This window comes from Lepidothrix coronata, unplaced genomic scaffold (genome assembly GCF_001604755.1).
Source record: "Lepidothrix coronata isolate B3197 unplaced genomic scaffold, Lepidothrix_coronata-1.0 Scaffold99, whole genome shotgun sequence".
In the NCBI taxonomy this organism is placed as follows: domain Eukaryota; kingdom Metazoa; phylum Chordata; class Aves; order Passeriformes; family Pipridae; genus Lepidothrix; species Lepidothrix coronata.
In genome coordinates, this window is record NW_016690279.1 from 63027 (window position 1) to 78791 (window position 15765).

The 15765-nt window shown below is 46.5% G+C and overlaps 1 protein-coding gene across 5 annotated transcripts in view; it reads left to right on the forward strand.

Annotated features, from left to right (window-relative positions):
• The window catches only part of SGSM2 (small G protein signaling modulator 2), a 42948-nt gene that overhangs the window by 5555 nt on the left and 21628 nt on the right, over positions 1 to 15765 (forward strand). For all 5 annotated transcript variants that reach the window (XM_017822665.1, XM_017822663.1, XM_017822664.1 and 2 more), the window contains exons 2-4: positions 734 to 809; positions 11379 to 11541; positions 13558 to 13719. In XM_017822665.1, the coding sequence (XP_017678154.1) occupies positions 734 to 809; positions 11379 to 11541; positions 13558 to 13719 (401 nt within the window). The remainder of the gene's footprint in view (positions 1 to 733; positions 810 to 11378; positions 11542 to 13557; positions 13720 to 15765) is intronic.

The window sequence follows — 15765 nt, forward strand, 5'->3', positions numbered from 1 at the left end:
AATTTACCCTGATTTCCCTCTGGAGCTTGACACATCAGCCCTGAAACTGGAAAAGAGCTTTGTTTTAAATCGTTAAGAAGTGCGATAAATGTAATTTTATTTGCTGTAATTGTTAAATCGTGTCTTGAAGCAAAAACTGAAGGCACTGCCTTCTCTGTAGGTTCTATAATAATTTTGTACAGTGTTTGGTGCAGCAGAGCGTTGAGAGCATAAGTTGTAATTGCTGTGGCATGTGAAGTCCCCAGGCAGGAGGAAGGTGGCCGTAAAGCCCTCTAGGGCTGTGTGCCTGTGTAGCTCAGGGATGTTTTGTGCTTGAAAAAGAGCAGAAGGGCACAAGTAGAGAGGGGACATGGCAACACATAATCTGGTTTCATGAGCAGAAGGAACTGTGCCAAGGGTGAATCATGAAGTTTTGCACAGCCCTTTGGAACTTGTTCTGGAGAAGTTCTTCAGAGGGTATGCTGGGCATGCTGCAATAATCCAGCCTTTTATGGGGGCACACCACAGAGACCTGTCCTTGTTCTGCCAGCAGTTCCCTCATCCCATGATAAGCTGCTCAGGTTTGTCTGTCCTTTCCCTCCTTAAATCCCTGCTTCCCTGCAAAATGTGAGGTGTGTGAGTTGTGAGTCTGTTGGTGATGGGGAAAAGGCAAGCAATGATTGAAACTGAAACTCCCAAATGCTGTGCTGGTTTGTGTGGAGATCATACAATCCTTTCTCTCTGTTCCTTTCAGGTAAAGCAGATCATGGAAGAAGCTGTCACGCGGAAGTTCGTCCATGAAGACAGCAGCCACATCATCGCCCTGTGTGGTAAATGTCACATGGAACAGCTAACACTACCTAACCTTACTTTTCCTCTAGAAATGCATTTTCTCTGCTGTCAGAGGTAAAGGCAGGGATTTAGACGTTAGAAATCATGGTGTTCAGGCCCATGCCACCTTTTTATATTTGCTACATGTGTGTGTGCATTACAAATCATAAAGTAACTCCTACTAAAATGTCATTATCCAAGTACCAGGCCAAAATGACAGGTGATTTACCAGGAAGCACTAGTACATTAAATAATGTGTATTTGGGGGTAAGACACATCCCAGAGAATACTTGCCAAAAGGTGAAGTTTTTACAGATATGGGTTAAAATCTGGACACCTTCCACTTGAAAATTCTTCATTCTCTAAGTTGTCTCAATGTGTTTGAAGAATAAGGTGTCTCATTTTGAGGACAGGTGACACAATCCAGCTCTAAAGAGCATTGAAAGAGCTGTTGTCTGCTTAAGCAGAAAACAATGAAAATCTCAGTGAGTTTTCCAGCCAGCATTGTGGCACTGGCTGATTGGCCAGTGTTTCAGATCTTCACAACACTTCTGCTCTCCCCTTGCTCCAAATGCTGCACTGCATAAACGGTGCACTCGAGGCCTGGGCTATGACTTTGTGGAGATTCCAGTATATTTTTAATATAATCAGTGAGCCACTGGGGACTTTTCCTTAAATGGTATTTTGGAAGTGGCATTACCAAGAATTAGAAAGAAAATAAGATAGATAGACAGTAGAAATAGTGTTCTACATTATGTACACCAAGAGCAGCTGGTATTCAGAAGTCTGTGAATCGATCTAAGTCTGAATAAATTCTAGAATTTGGTGGTGGTTTGCCTGTTCCCTGCAGACCTAGTCTGATGTGTGTGTGGTGGTGATGGAGTGATACACTGTGGGTGGGTGGATAAAGGATGGTCCAGTGGTGGGTTCTCAGTAGAGGTCAGCTTCAGAAAACTCACACCCACTGCTCCTTTGGAGACTTAGCCACTGCTTTCAGTGCCCGAGAAGGAACTGTTGAATGGAGGTTCAACAGTTCTGAAATCTAACCCATAATTTACTAGGGCCAACAAAAATGTAACACTATTAACCAGACTTAGTGTGTGGAGAAACATCACAGCAAGATCCTGCTGAGAATGAAAGCTCTGTACAACTGTAAATATGTGTGTTGGCCTGGGGATTCTTGGCTGCTTTCTCTCTGTGCTTCAAAGGGAAGACAACTGGGAGCGATGCTGGGAGTGATTGGAGAACAGCCATAATCCCAGCACTGCTGAATCTCCCAGAGCAGAGCATTTGCAGCCTGCCAGCTCCCCAGTTAGGTGTGATGGCAGTGCAGAGGTTAAGCAGAGGGGAAGTTAGATTTGGCTTTGGCTGGAAGTGGACCATTCAGACAAGGAAGGATTGACACACGTTACTGACAGCCAAAGTCAGAGAATAGTAACCTTTCCTGAAAGTGATATTCCAAAACCATTGGAATTCCAGTTTGCTCTGCTGTGCTTCACCAGCCTGTTGCTGTTGGCAAGTTAGCTTTGACTTACAGCTCAGGAGCATTGATTCATCCTGCATACTCAGTGCAGGAATGGCAGCTTTGACCATGTTTTCTGGCTAAGGTTTTGCTGCCATTAGTGCAGACTGTAGCCGTTCCCTCCATTGACTTTGTGGTTGTGTTAAACATTCCCCTTTTATCTACTGCATATTTGTACTACACAGAGGAGAAAAAGTAACTGTGGGAACTGGTCCCAGGACAGGAGGAGGTGCAGGATCCCTGAGCCAGTGCCCTTGCTGCAGATTGCCTGTGTGATCCAGAGAGCTCCCAGTGTGGCCTGTCTGGTCCCTGTTCCTGAAATCCTGTTCTGGAAGCCGTGCTTGGTGTCAGGCAGCTATTTCTGTTAGACTCTACTTGGCCAAAATTAGGAATACTGTAAAGTGTTCTTCACGTGTCTCTCTTCCTCCCACTGTGATTCCAGTTGGTTTTGTGTTCTGGATTCTTCAGCATCTGAAGAACTAATAACTCCATGAGCTGACTCATCATTGCCCAGCCTGATGCTGCTTTGAACGTAGACCTTGATTAACTCTAAACCAGAAGCAGGTGAAGCTGAATGTTCTGTTTTCTCTTTGGCTGACTGAATGGAGAAACCCCTTCCAGCAGATTTGGCTAGCAGCTCCTGGCTGGGGCTCTCCTGTGTGTGCAGTTCTCTTCCCTCCCCCACTCCAGTTTCATGTGCCTCTTCAAGAGGTTTTTCCCTTCTGTTTAAAATAAGACTGCCTCAGTACATGAGTCATTTTCAGTGAATCTTTGTTATAAATATAGAATTCTTGTGAATCATTTTACTCTCCTGCAAGGCTGAGTTTAGCAAGAGTCTCTTAAATACATGATAGTTGATTTTCAGGGTCTGTCTGCATCAGTAACTGAACATTTCCTAGCTGTCCCAGGTCCTAGATGGCTGAAAGCAGTGCCAACATTTTCATCCTTACGGGAAGTGCAGGGGGTTCTGTATTTGTTCTCAGCCCAGTGTATAACCCAGTTATGTCCCAGGGGCTCTTTCATCCCCCCAGTTTCTAGAAGATGCAGCTCTGTGGTTTGGAGCTGTAGCAGCTCCGTTTGGCCTCTGCAGCATGGCTGGTATGTGCCATGGTGGGACAGAATTCCTCCTTGCCTTGGGCTGGGGTTGCTGTGGGGTGTGGTGGGACAGAATTCCCCCTTACCTTGGGCTGGGGTTGCTGTGGGGTGTGGTGGGACAGAATTCCCCCTTGCCTTGGGCTGGGGTTGCTGTGGGGTGTGCTCCTCCGGAGGGGTGTGCTCGGCCAGGCTGCAGTGACACAGGGCTGTTTGTGGCATCTTCAGTGGCTGGTGCTTCTGGGGGAAGCTGGATGTGGATGTTTCCAGCCTGGGTTCTGTGGAGACGTTTCCTTGGGAACGGCAGCTGCCATCCCTGACGTGGGGCCTCGCTGAGCTGGCTCTGCAGTGCTGAGCCCTCCTCCTGCAGCCCTGCTCCCCCAGTGCCCGAAGCTTCCATGGCTGCAGGTGTTCTCGCCGGGAACACCAGCCCTTCCCAGCTGCTGCACTTCTGAGGGAAGGAGGAAGAAAAAGGAAGCTTTTCTCTGTCTCTCCAGCTACCTGAAGTGTATTTACAGGGTTTCCAGTTCAGTGCATTACACTTGCTGTGTTCGTCCAAAAACTCCCTGCACTTTGCTGAGCCTTTTCTGTGTAGTTGTCCATCTTCAGGTCTGACAGTAACGTGCTGCTTTAAGCAATTAAAAAACTTCAGTCAGCTTCATACAGCAAATGCACTGCAGCAAATGCACTGCTTTATTCCTGAATGCTTTATTCATACAGCAAATGCACTGCTTTATTCCTGAATGTCCAAGACACTGTTACCTGAATGACAGTCTTTATGTTTTTAATATATAGTTTGAAATGAGTCTCAGTAGTTTGTTGTTATATATTTTGAGTGCATTAAATGAAATAATCCTGAATTCCCATGCTGTAAGCTAATTGCCATAGACTTCAGGTGGCTTATTGAGGGCTGGGATGCGTTACAATCAAAATATATGTTGTTTAGATGTAAATTCAACATGCCTGCTTGGCAAAGGGAATGTACTTACTTGGGGGAAGGTTGGCACTAAACATGAGTGAAAATAGTAACTTGGGCACTGTCAAACATGCAGAACTTGGCTTTTCAATCAGATTTCAGTTCAAATTAAGGAAGGGATTGACTGCACTAAAAGCTTTTTTTGGCCTGAATAATAAATCTGCTGCCAGTAATTAAACCCGCTAATTAAAATGTACAGAATCCCTTTGTGGCTGAACTGAGAAGGCCAGTTCTGATTTTGAGCTGCAGAACGGTATTTAATGTTGTGCTTGGGGCTTCTTGTAAACCTTCTTTGAGGATGGCAGGTCTGCATGGCACATGTCCCTTGGGATGTGAGTGGGTGATTTGCCCAGCTGCCAGTCCAGTCTGCTCTGGAAGCAGCTGCCTGTGAAACCTTTGGTAGTTGCTGGACACGGTGGTCAAGGAGGGTGTGTGAGGAGGTAAATGGATGGGTGGGGAGATGGATGGATGGATAGATGCATGGAGAGTTGGGAGGGTGTGTGAGGAGGTAAATGGATGGGTGAGGAGATGGATGGATGGATAGATGCATGGAGAGTTGGGAGGGTGTGTGAGGAGGTAAATGGATGGGTGAGGAGATGGATGGATGGATAGATGCATGGAGAGGTGGGTGTGTGTGTGAGGAGGTCCATGCATGAGGAGGTCCATGCAGCAGCTCTGCAGTGCTGTGAGTGCCCTGGCCAGCTCTGCAGGGTCCATCCTTTCCTTTGTGGGTGACTTCCACATCTATAAGCACAATGTGCCAGGTAGTAGGTGAATATCATCATACTGCTTCTTCTCAGTACAGTTTCTCTCCTGTGCTCCTGTCGGTTGTGCAGCAGCTCCTTCAGCTTCCCTGTGTTTCCTTCAGTCAGTGAGACTCAAATAGGTCTTGATTTGGGCCAGGTTGTGGCAGGTCAGAGCTGGACTCCAGGCTGAGGATGAAAATGGCTGCATCTGTGAAGCACTCCTGAGCTGGCATTATTGGTCTCATGTTGGTGCTCTTGCTCTGAAGCTCCTACAGTGTCTGTGTACATGAGGACTGCACAAGCATTTGTTGTTCTTGGAAGCAGAGCGAGGACAACTGTCACCCACAACTGCTTCTGAGATGTCTGTGCCTCAGGCTTTAGTTCCACACTCAAGACCTGATGTGTGGGCCATCCATTGCAGTTTCCTTTCACAAGCCCTGGGGCACTTACACTTGGATAATCATCTGTGTAAAATGCTTCCTTCTTGGAAAATAAGTAGAGGGAATTGTTATTTGGAATAGCTCTGAGTCAGTCAGGATCTGTTCACAGCAAAAGGACTGGTGTGTTCTGAGAAACAGAACACACTCTTGGGTCCTCTTCACGTTTTAGCACCAATTCAGTGTATAACAGGATTGCAGTTAATGTGCAAAACACTGAGACTGGACTTTCTATCCAACAGTTTAACAGTTACTCCCCAGCTTCCTAAAGCAGATGAGTACTCCACTCATTCTGGAGGTGGGAGGGAGTAGGAAAGCAATTGTGTGGCTGCATTTTCTGGAGCCACGTGCTTAGCTGGGATCTTCAGGGCCTGTAAATGTTTGTAGGAACACTGAAGTCATGGATGAGTCTCTGTCAAAGCTGGCAGTGGAAAATTGGGAATCCTTTGAACATGAATATGGCTGGTGACTCCTGGAGGTATTTTGGGGATGGAATGATGTGTGAGCTGCAGGACTGCCTGGCAGTGCTGGTTAACAACCTGCACTGCCCACAGACACAAGGGTTAACCACAACAATGTGTTAGTTGTGTGACTGTTGCCTTCATTGGTCGTATGATGACTTGTTATCCCATTTTGCACAAAGTTAATTGTGTTTGAAAGAGAAGATCTAATTAGGAACCCATGACTGCATGATGCTGGAGCTCATGTTCTGTTCTCGTTCAGGACCTGAAATCCAGGCAATTATCAGAGTCACCAAACGTCACGATTGCCAGCCCCAAGCCATGAAAAATCATGAGTCAGAAATCTTTTCCTTCGTGGCCCTAAATTACAAGGCTGGATTAAAGTTCATGACAGGAAAATAAAATCAGCTGGGGAATAGAAATGTATCTCTTAAGGACATTTCTTACCCAGAGATCCTTATCCAGTGGCTTGCTTCATGAGGGTACAGCTTCCAGAAGAATATCCAATAGCCACAACTTGCAGTAAAATTGTGGAAGGCAGCAATGTGGGAAACTGTTGGTTTTTAAGGCAAGAAGTAAATTCCTGATAGAAGCCCTTTTCCTGCCTCCTGTTTAAAATATGGCACCAAAGTGTTGACAGATGAAAGGAACTGGAGATTGACATGGAGCTGTTCTGGACCTCATTTATGGAGTGACCCGAGTGTCCACACAACGAGCTGTTCCCTTCATTTTCAGTTGGAGTGGCAGCTTTCCACTTCTTCTGAAAATCAGCCCCATTAGGAAGAGATGTCTTATGCTTTGGGGTTTTTAGGTGGTTCTCTTGAGGCTTCTAAATAGCACTATGGTCATAGGTTTGACAGAAAATTCTGTTTTCTCTCTTTTTTTTCCTTAGCTCACAGAAATGTAACTTCTGTAGAAACAGATGTAAATAACCATTATTCAACCTGACAGTTTATCATCTTAATTCTTTGGCTTTCTAACCTCAGCACAGATATTTTTAAAAAATGTAGTTAATCTGCTATGGAAATGCAAGTCTCTCACAAACAAAACACAACCCTCACTGTATTACTGCTCCTATTTGGAAAACAAACATTTTTGGTGATGAATAATGCTTAAAAAACAGTGTACAGAGATTCTACCTCACTTGATAAACACATTAGCCCAAAGAGAGTACCAGAGATGATCATAATCAGGGGGAGGCAAATATTTTTTCACACAAATTTAAAAGGTTTTTGATTGTGCTCCAAAGATGATGCTTAAAGTAATGAGTGGTGTTCTGTAGAGGGGAGAAGAGAGAGTGAATACTAGCTTTGATGTGAAATGAAGCAGTTTTTTAACTGCACGTGTTTTTAGTCTGAGAAGTGAAACATAATCTGTTGTGCTTTTTAGAGAACTCTGCTAAGTTTTTTGCTTTAATCCTGGGCCATTAATTGGATCATATTCAATACTTAGAGGAAGCTCAGTAATTTTGATTTACCCTTAACAGTGTTTAATGGAAACGCTTCCATTTCCTGAAGGTTATTGAGATCCTTGAAGCTTAATGGTCAAGATTTGAAAGGGGAGCAGTCACCAGCTTCCAGCCCTGATGTTTCCTGGCCAGAGCTATCTTTAGAAGTGAGGATTGTCCATTTAGAGACTTTCCTATTTTCCAGGGAATGACTGAACGTAGGATGTTATGTGGCAGAACCAAACAGGAGTAGGTGAATGAGGGCAGAGGAGCACCTCTGGGTGTCTCCTCTGCAGTCCTTGGCTGCTGGGCTGACTCACAGGTACAGCTGAGCCTCCCCTGCCCTGCTCAGTGACACAGCGTGCAGGGACTGGGCAGTGACACTGCTCTCAGACTGGGCAGGTCTGGGGTTATCTGGGTAAAGCAACAGCAGCTGGAGATCGTGAGCATCTGATGTCTTCTTTATCATCCTCCTCTTTTCACTTGTTCTTAATTTCTTCAGCCTCAGGAATTCGATTCCCTGTGCACAGTTTCCATGAAAACAAGGTATTTAGCTGCAGTATTTCTTCCTGTCTGAAGAAAATCTCATCTGCTAAATATACCCCATAAATTATCCTTCGACAGGCCTTCTTTTCTCTGCTCACCACCCTTCCAGCCTCAGAGCTCTCATTTCACACTCCATTAAGTCATGTCAAGATTTTCCTAGAGGCAAAAAAGGAGAAAACCGACCTCGTTCACCTGACTCTGCGAGAAGTAGCCGTGGTGAAGTCATAAAAAAGTGACATTTTCCAAAGCTTGGTGGGCACCGTGATTATTTGAACTGTAAATCAATAATATATCTGCACTTAATTAAATTCAGCAGTGGATACTGCAGGGAATGTTCCTCAAAACTGGCTGGAGTTAATGGATTTTTAGATGGCTGCTGTCAGTGGAACCATACAAGGGAATTACCTGAGCTGTGCTGGTTTATTCCCAGTGCAGTGCTGCTCTTCCAATCCGTGTGTAATGAGTTGCTGCCTTTTTCTGTGATGAGTTTTTGGCTGTGTTTGTTGTAGGTGCAGTGACTGTAGGCAGGCTCAGATCACATAGGGCTGTGCCCAGAGAGCTCACAGTAGTTACTGACCTGGGTGCACACACACCTGTATCCAACAGCATGTGTATGTGTGTGTGCACATGACCACCTGTTGATGCCTTTCTGGTGTCAGTTAGTGTCTTTTTAGAGTGTCAGATTCCAAAGAGGGGAAAATGGTTCATTTTCTTTGGAATAGGTAAATAACTTCATTTCCCTGTCCCACAGGTACAACCCCTCGGAGGGTTCGTGTGTTATCTCTTTAGGCCGCAAGCTGAGCTTTGCACTTTGGGACTCCAGGGCATTGCCTATTTTTGGTTTATCAAAAAGCACCATTGCCAAGGTCCTCTCCTGTCTTTTAAAAGATTCTGCAGCTTGAGGTGACTCTTCTCCCAGTGTGTTCAGGATGTGTTGAGTTTACTTTCCAGCTGAGCTTGGCTGTGGGCAGTGTTGGCAAGGTGCAGCGAGCTCAGTGCCTGCCTTGGACACAGAGCCAAGGGAAAGCCCTGTGGGCTCTGCCAGGCAGCTTGTCCCTGGCTGCTGTGCTGTGCCACTCTCGTGCTGCTCACTGTGCTGGAGAGGTGCCTTCCTGCTGTCCTGTGCTGCCAGGGTGACATCCCCACAGTCCCCTGGGCTGGGCTGGGGTGGCACCTCTGTGGCAAGGTGTGCTGCCCTCCTTGGATGTTTTGTAGTTAACTGGATACAAGACACGGTGTGTTTGGAAGCGTGTTCAGATCCAGTCAGGTGTCAATGTAAAGTCAGCTGTTCTGGAGTAGTTCCTGTAGGAAGCAGCCTGGACAGAAGAACTGGAGACAACCAGTGCTGTAAGTCTCAGTCAGGGGGTGAAGTGGAGGAGAATGAAGTGCCCTGAGGGTCACAGCAGCAGGGCTGTAACCTGCACCCTGATCTGAGGGTGCCTTACACGCAGAACTGGACGTGCATTAATCTCTCATGCTGTGGAACATACATTTTGAGGCAATCCAGCAGTGAAGTCCAGTGTCTCTCCCCTCACAAAAAATCCCTACGCATGTGCTACGGGCAGTTGGGGACTGATGTTACCCAAGTCCTTGTGATGAGAAATGTCACAATGGACTAATTAAATATTGGGGCTTGAGAGACAGTCACTGTGGAAATTGCCCTCAGTGGCAGCTGCAGCATTTATTAATAATTAAAGCTGTGCCTGCTGTGCTTTTCACTGAATTTGTTTCATTAATATTTTATTGTTTTAAAGAAATAAAAAAAAAACAGTGGAGGTGGGAAGAGACCCTGTTTCCTAAGCAACAACAATGCACTTCTTTGCAGTTATTTTTAAAGGCAGGTTGCTTCGTTTAGAGTTTGGAACCAATTGTTGCTGCATTACTCCGGGCATCTGGAAAGCAGCTTCTCTTTTTTCTTATTCTTTATTTCTGATTGAAAGGCAGAGCAGAACAGTTGCTGGGTTAAGAGCTGTTGTGATGGTTGCTAGAGAGGAGGTAGGACTGTGATGTGCAGAAGGTCTCATGCTGCCATCTCCGGGCAGTGCTATCCTGCACTGTTCCATCCCCGGGCAGTGCTGTCCTGCACTGTTCCATCCCCGGGCAGCTCTGTCCTGTCCCGGGCTGTTCCATCCCCGGGCAGCTCTGTCCTGTCCCGGGCTGTTCCATCCCCGGGCAGCTCTGTCCTGTCCCGGGCTGTTCCGGCTCGGATGCTCCTTGGCTCGGAGCGGAGCCAGCCTGGCCGCGGGGATGGTGCTGGTGCCGGGCTCCGGCTCTCCTGCTCGTGTCAGACAGGCACTGCTCTGCCCCCGCAGATGTCCTGTGATGGCAGAGCACGATTCTGCCATGAGCTGATTGCTCACAGGGTCACGCGGGGATGTGCCCGGGAGTCCTGGTCCTCTTTCCAGGCTGTTGTGCCTGATGGGGTGGTTGTGTTCTGGGGCAGTAGTTCTGGCTGGAAGTACACCAGCATGGGAAGCGGTGTTAGACCTGCTGCTCAGTGGCACTCGGGTTAGTTCCAGGGCCTGAGCAGTGCAGACAGGGGTTTTTCAGATGCAGGCATTCAAGTGTTGCGGGATTTGGAGCCTTCCAGTACAATAAGGAGAGGAGTCTTCAAGAAGTGCTCAGCACCTGACAGTGTTGGGCGTGAAGTGCAACAACAAAAGGCTGCCTTCTCTCAAAATGAGCCACTGAGTGCTGGGTGAGAGGCAGAGACTATCCGAGCAGATGGAGAGGCATGTGTTCCTGTGAGGAACATTTCATGTGCAGTTGGAGCTGTGGTTTCCCCCGGGGCTGCCCTGCTGTCAGGCAGTGCAGGAGAGCTGGGTGCTCACGCAGACCCTGTGAGGGCTGCCCTGCTGCGTGGGCACACCTGGCACTACAGCTGGCTCCTCTCTTCCCTGTGAATGAATCCTTCACCCCTTCACATGGGCAGCGTTGGCTGTGTGACTCATCTGCAGTCTCACTTTAAAAGCCGATAGACAGGGAAGGCTTATTTTTTGTTTTGGTTTGTTGTTTGGGTTTTTTAATTTATATTTCTTTTGTTTCTCTTTCCTGCAGCAGGTTACACGGGAGCAGGATAGATTTCTGCTGCAGTCTTGCAAGGCTGACATAGTGCAGTGCAGTGCTTTGCTGGTGCCATCAGGGTGTGTTACAGAGTGGTTCTGTGAGTCTGTGATGTGCATAGTGGGGTGACATTACTGGGAGATTTCAGTTTGTTTTTGTGCTGCCATTATCTGTACCTTACAAGGTGCTTGTAGTTGCAGGTTAGACACGTGCTGGCACGATCTGATTTGGAGTTCCAGTGTGTCTGCCTGTCCCCCTGACTGTGCCCTGTCCCGCAGGCGTGGTGGAGGCGTGTCTGCTGCACATGCTGAGGCGCAGGGCTGCCGGCTTCCTGCGCACCGACAAGGTGGCCGCGCTCTTCACCAAGGTGGGCAAGACGTGTCCCATCGCTGGGGACGTGTGCAAGAAGGTGCAGGAGCTGCAGCAGCAGGTGGAGAGCAGGTGAGGCCGGGGTCTGTTTGTCAGCAGAGTTCCTGCAGAGTGTGTGTGTGTGTGTGTGTGCAGCGTGCTGGGCACACACAGACTGCTCCGGGAATTCAGGGCCTGCCTGGGCCACGTGTCTCGTTCGTGGCTGTAACAACGAGGCAGATGGTTGTGTTTGATCAAGCTGGCAGCAAGCAAAGGGGCAGAGGTGGGGAACTGGGCCTTTGGTGTTTCATTGTGCTGCTCAGTCCAGCAGAGCAGCACGTCCAGCCCACACACAGCACCAGAAGTGACTAATTGCTGGTGATTTCAGAGGGCTCACAGTCAGGGTATGGTGGACCAGCTTGGTGGGAAGGGAGTGGGTGGAAAGAGGAACCAAAGAACAGACTTAGTGGCAAAGCTGTTTTGGCATGCTTCTGTCAAACCAGTGACAGATTTGTGGGTATCATGGTAGGAATAGTTAAGTTAATGGATACAAAACTGATGGGAGGAAGGATGATATAGGAAAGCTGTTAAGTACATATTGGAGTTGAGCACAACAGAATTTGTCCTGGAGTCAAGGACTAGAGATTACAGAAAGTCTTAAATTTCTTGGTGCTGGTGAGTTGTGCAATTAAAATTTTCCATGTGGTTCTGCTAATGGAGTCACAGTGCCTGAGCCTGTGGGAGGAGTGTCTTGTCCTGTAAGCTGAGGACAGGACTGTTTTTTCTTCTGTGTGTAGGCACTGCTGAGCCCTGAGAGCTCTTTGTACATCACAGGAACTTTTAGCCTCTGATTAACTTGCTGTAAGAAGGGCTTTGCCAAGAGAGCTTAACTTCTTGTTCTGTTGAAGTCTTCAATTATTGACAAGTGTTTAAATTAGCATTTATATTTCTGTGTCATTTTCTGGCATTTATCTTTATTAGACTTGTAGTTATCAGACTTTGATATGTAGCTTTTAGCAGGTATGTACCTATTTTTGATATATTTTTAATTGTGGGCCTACTGATACAGACTGGCATTTTATTCATTTTATTTCTTAAAATATTGGGAAGAAGGATGCTTTCTGTTGAAAATTCAGCAGCCTCTCCTGGTTACGAGCCCACTCAAACCCCCCTCTAACTACTAGAGATCTTTGGCTGTGTGCTCTGACAGAAAGGAGCAAATGACTTAAATTCTGTGGTTTCTCTTGGAATTTTGTGGTTTTCAACTATTAACAGCCACAAAATTTAAGTGCTGTGGAAAATGTGCACAGTAAAGAGACTAATGGGAGGTCTGTAGGGGGTGGACTCACTTTGCTGGGTGTGTGAAATGAGACAGCAGGGCTGGAGCTGCCTCACTGGTCCCAAGGTTGTGGCTCAAGAAAGCCCCTGTTTAGGATGCAGCTAAACACAGTGGAATTGCTCAGCTGTCAGTGCTGGTGTGTATTTCTTGCCTTGTAGAGGTGCTGTCATGGCCTCCTGGAGGACCAGGGACTGTAAATGCAGAGAGAAGTTACAGATCTCACCCCAAAGAGCCCCAAACAAATGTATTTACTCTTTGTAACTGAACAGTTTCCTGAAAGGGAACCTGAGTGCTGGCAAAGAACAGCATTGTTTGAGAACATGGATTTTCTCCTGCAGATTGTGGATGTCACAGTTTCTTTCCTCATTGAGTCAAACCTGAACTTTCTGCTATTTTAAGGGGAAAATTTTCTGGGAAAGAGATTAAGAGGGTTGCTGTTCCCCTCTCAGCCCAATGCAGAGAGCCAAGGCAATGTGCAGTGCTGTGCAGCAGGAAGCTGTCCCTGTGAACTGGATAATCTTTACAGATTCCTCCTGTAAATAACTCAGAACTGAGGCATCCTGAATCCTCAGAGCCGTGGTTTTCAGCAGATCCCTGGTGGTGTCTGACTAGAACTGCACACCCCAGAGGCAGTGAGTGCTCCCCCAGGGGTGCAGACAGCTCGTGTACAGACCTGCACTGGTCAGACACACAGGGGGTGTTCCAACCCCTCCCCACGGGGAGAAGAGCAGTCGGAATTCTGACTACTTTTACTTTATCACCTTCTGCAGGAAAAACCAGCCCAGTGGGCAGGAACCCCTCAAGAGACAGGGATCAACCACGAGCAAAACTCCTGTCCTGACCCCTCAGGCCATCAAACACATCTGGGTTCGGACAGCCTTGATTGAGAAGGTGCTCGACAAGATCGTGCAGTACATTGTTGACAACTGCAGGTAAGAAAAGAAGCAGAAACAGGGATTTGTTGGGCTGATGCTGAGTTTAGGTATCTGCAACAAGGGATTTCATCAAAAGTCTTCAAACCTTTGTGATGCAGAGTTCTGGTCAGATGAAAACCAGTTGCACAGACATTTAGAAAAAAATGTACTTTTGTTTTTAATCAATGATGGTGTTTCAGGCTTACAAAAACTGTTAACAGACATTCAGCTTTCCAGAAATCAGCTGAAAACCCTAACTTCAAGTATATTAGGTGCCCAGATTCTAATGGGACCTAGATCTTAGTGGAATAGGAATGTCTTCTAATAGATTATGAGTTGAAAATAATCCTTTGGAACTTTACTATGTCAGGGAGGAAAATGCCCTTTGTAGATGAAAGAAGGGAAAATTAAAACAGGAGGAGTTAATGACATAAAACCTTAGGGTTGTGAAAACAGGTTCTTTGAATTATGTTTCCTTTTTATAAAAGTCAAGCTCTGTGTAAAATGAATCTTCCCTTGCAAAACCAGAGAAGAGCATCAATGCTTTATGGATGTATTCCACAGGGACTCCTTAAGAGGAAAAGACAAGTTCTCTCTGTTCTGTCATTGCTTCCTGCTGCCCAGGATCAGCTGTGGTTTCCCAAGGGGTGGCTCTTAACTCTTACCCTTCTTGCCCTCCCATTAGTGATGATACAGAAGACTTATGGGGCACACTGGGGACAGTTTCCCATAAAAAGATAAAGGGAGGGACCCTAAAGCTTGATGTGGTCCCAGAAGGGTATGTGTATATCTGCTGCCACTGCAGTTGGTTTGCAGGAGTCCTCTTGTCAGTGCACACTGGGGGACACATTCTTTCCCATCAAAGCCCAGGACGAGAGCTAGGGCAGAACAACTTATTTTTACAGTATTTTCCAAGTTTGCATTACTGTTTTCCTTGTCATCAGCTTTATTTTCATGATGTATCTTCCCACTAAAAAGCAAGAGAATGGAAGAAAGGTTTTTGTGCTGTTCAAGCAAACTGTTGCTCTGGGACATGTAATACCAGCTTGGTTTATGAGCTGTGTGCAGCAGAGGCAGAGGGAGGCTTGGCTGTGTCGCAGAGCCAGAGTTAATGGAAGCATTTCAGTCGCTGTCTCAGTGTCTGTGGGTACATGGGCACAAGGTTTTTGTAATTTCTTTTCCATGTAATCCACCAGGAGACAAGTTAAGAGAGTTTGCTCTCAATTTTTCCATTACTGTGTGCTGGAGGTGTTCACCTTCCTGCCTTCCCCATCCTTTAGATGAGTTAGGATCAGGTCCTTAATTGCAGGTATGTGATTTTGAGAACCTGATTTGGTGAATAAAACAAACCTCTTCCTAAGGCTTGTTGCCATGCATTTTTGACATTACTGCTCCAATGCTCCATGTTCACATCCTTCAGCTGTTCTGTCCTAGAGGAGGAGCAGGTGCTTTAGAGTTTGAGCCCCACCTAGTGAACAGACCACAGAGGACAGTGGCATTCCAGAAATGTGGGTGTTTGGATTTTTTGGCTGTGTGGTTTTGTAAGGCAGCTTTGCCTGCTGTAATGGCAAGACTTTAGGGTCACTGCAGGAGCTCCTATTTGTAGCAGTTCATTGTTCTTGACAGTGTTTGGAGGTGATTCCTCACAGATGAAAGAGGTGTTTAAGAACGTGTGGATTGTTTGGTCTCTGTGGAAAATGGACAAAATTGCTTGCAGAGAGTTATTGTTTGTCTCCATATTGCAATAGTGCCCAAAGCCCCAGATCAAATATACTGGGTAAACACATTGAGCACAAGGCAAGCTCCTGCCTCTCAAGAGCTCAGTTAAAAAATAGATGAAGCAGAATGAGCATATTGAGAGGAGGTGACTTGCCTGGGATTATCACAGCTGATCACGGGCAGAATGTGCATCCAAAGGAGGGATGGTGGTCAGCTGGTTAAAGGTAGAAATCCGGGGTGTAGTTTTATTGAATTAGTGGTTCCAGGCTCCTTTTATGCTCCATGGAGATCTAGTCAATGTTATTGATATAGTTTAGGAAATTATCTGCTTCTAAAGCAGATGTC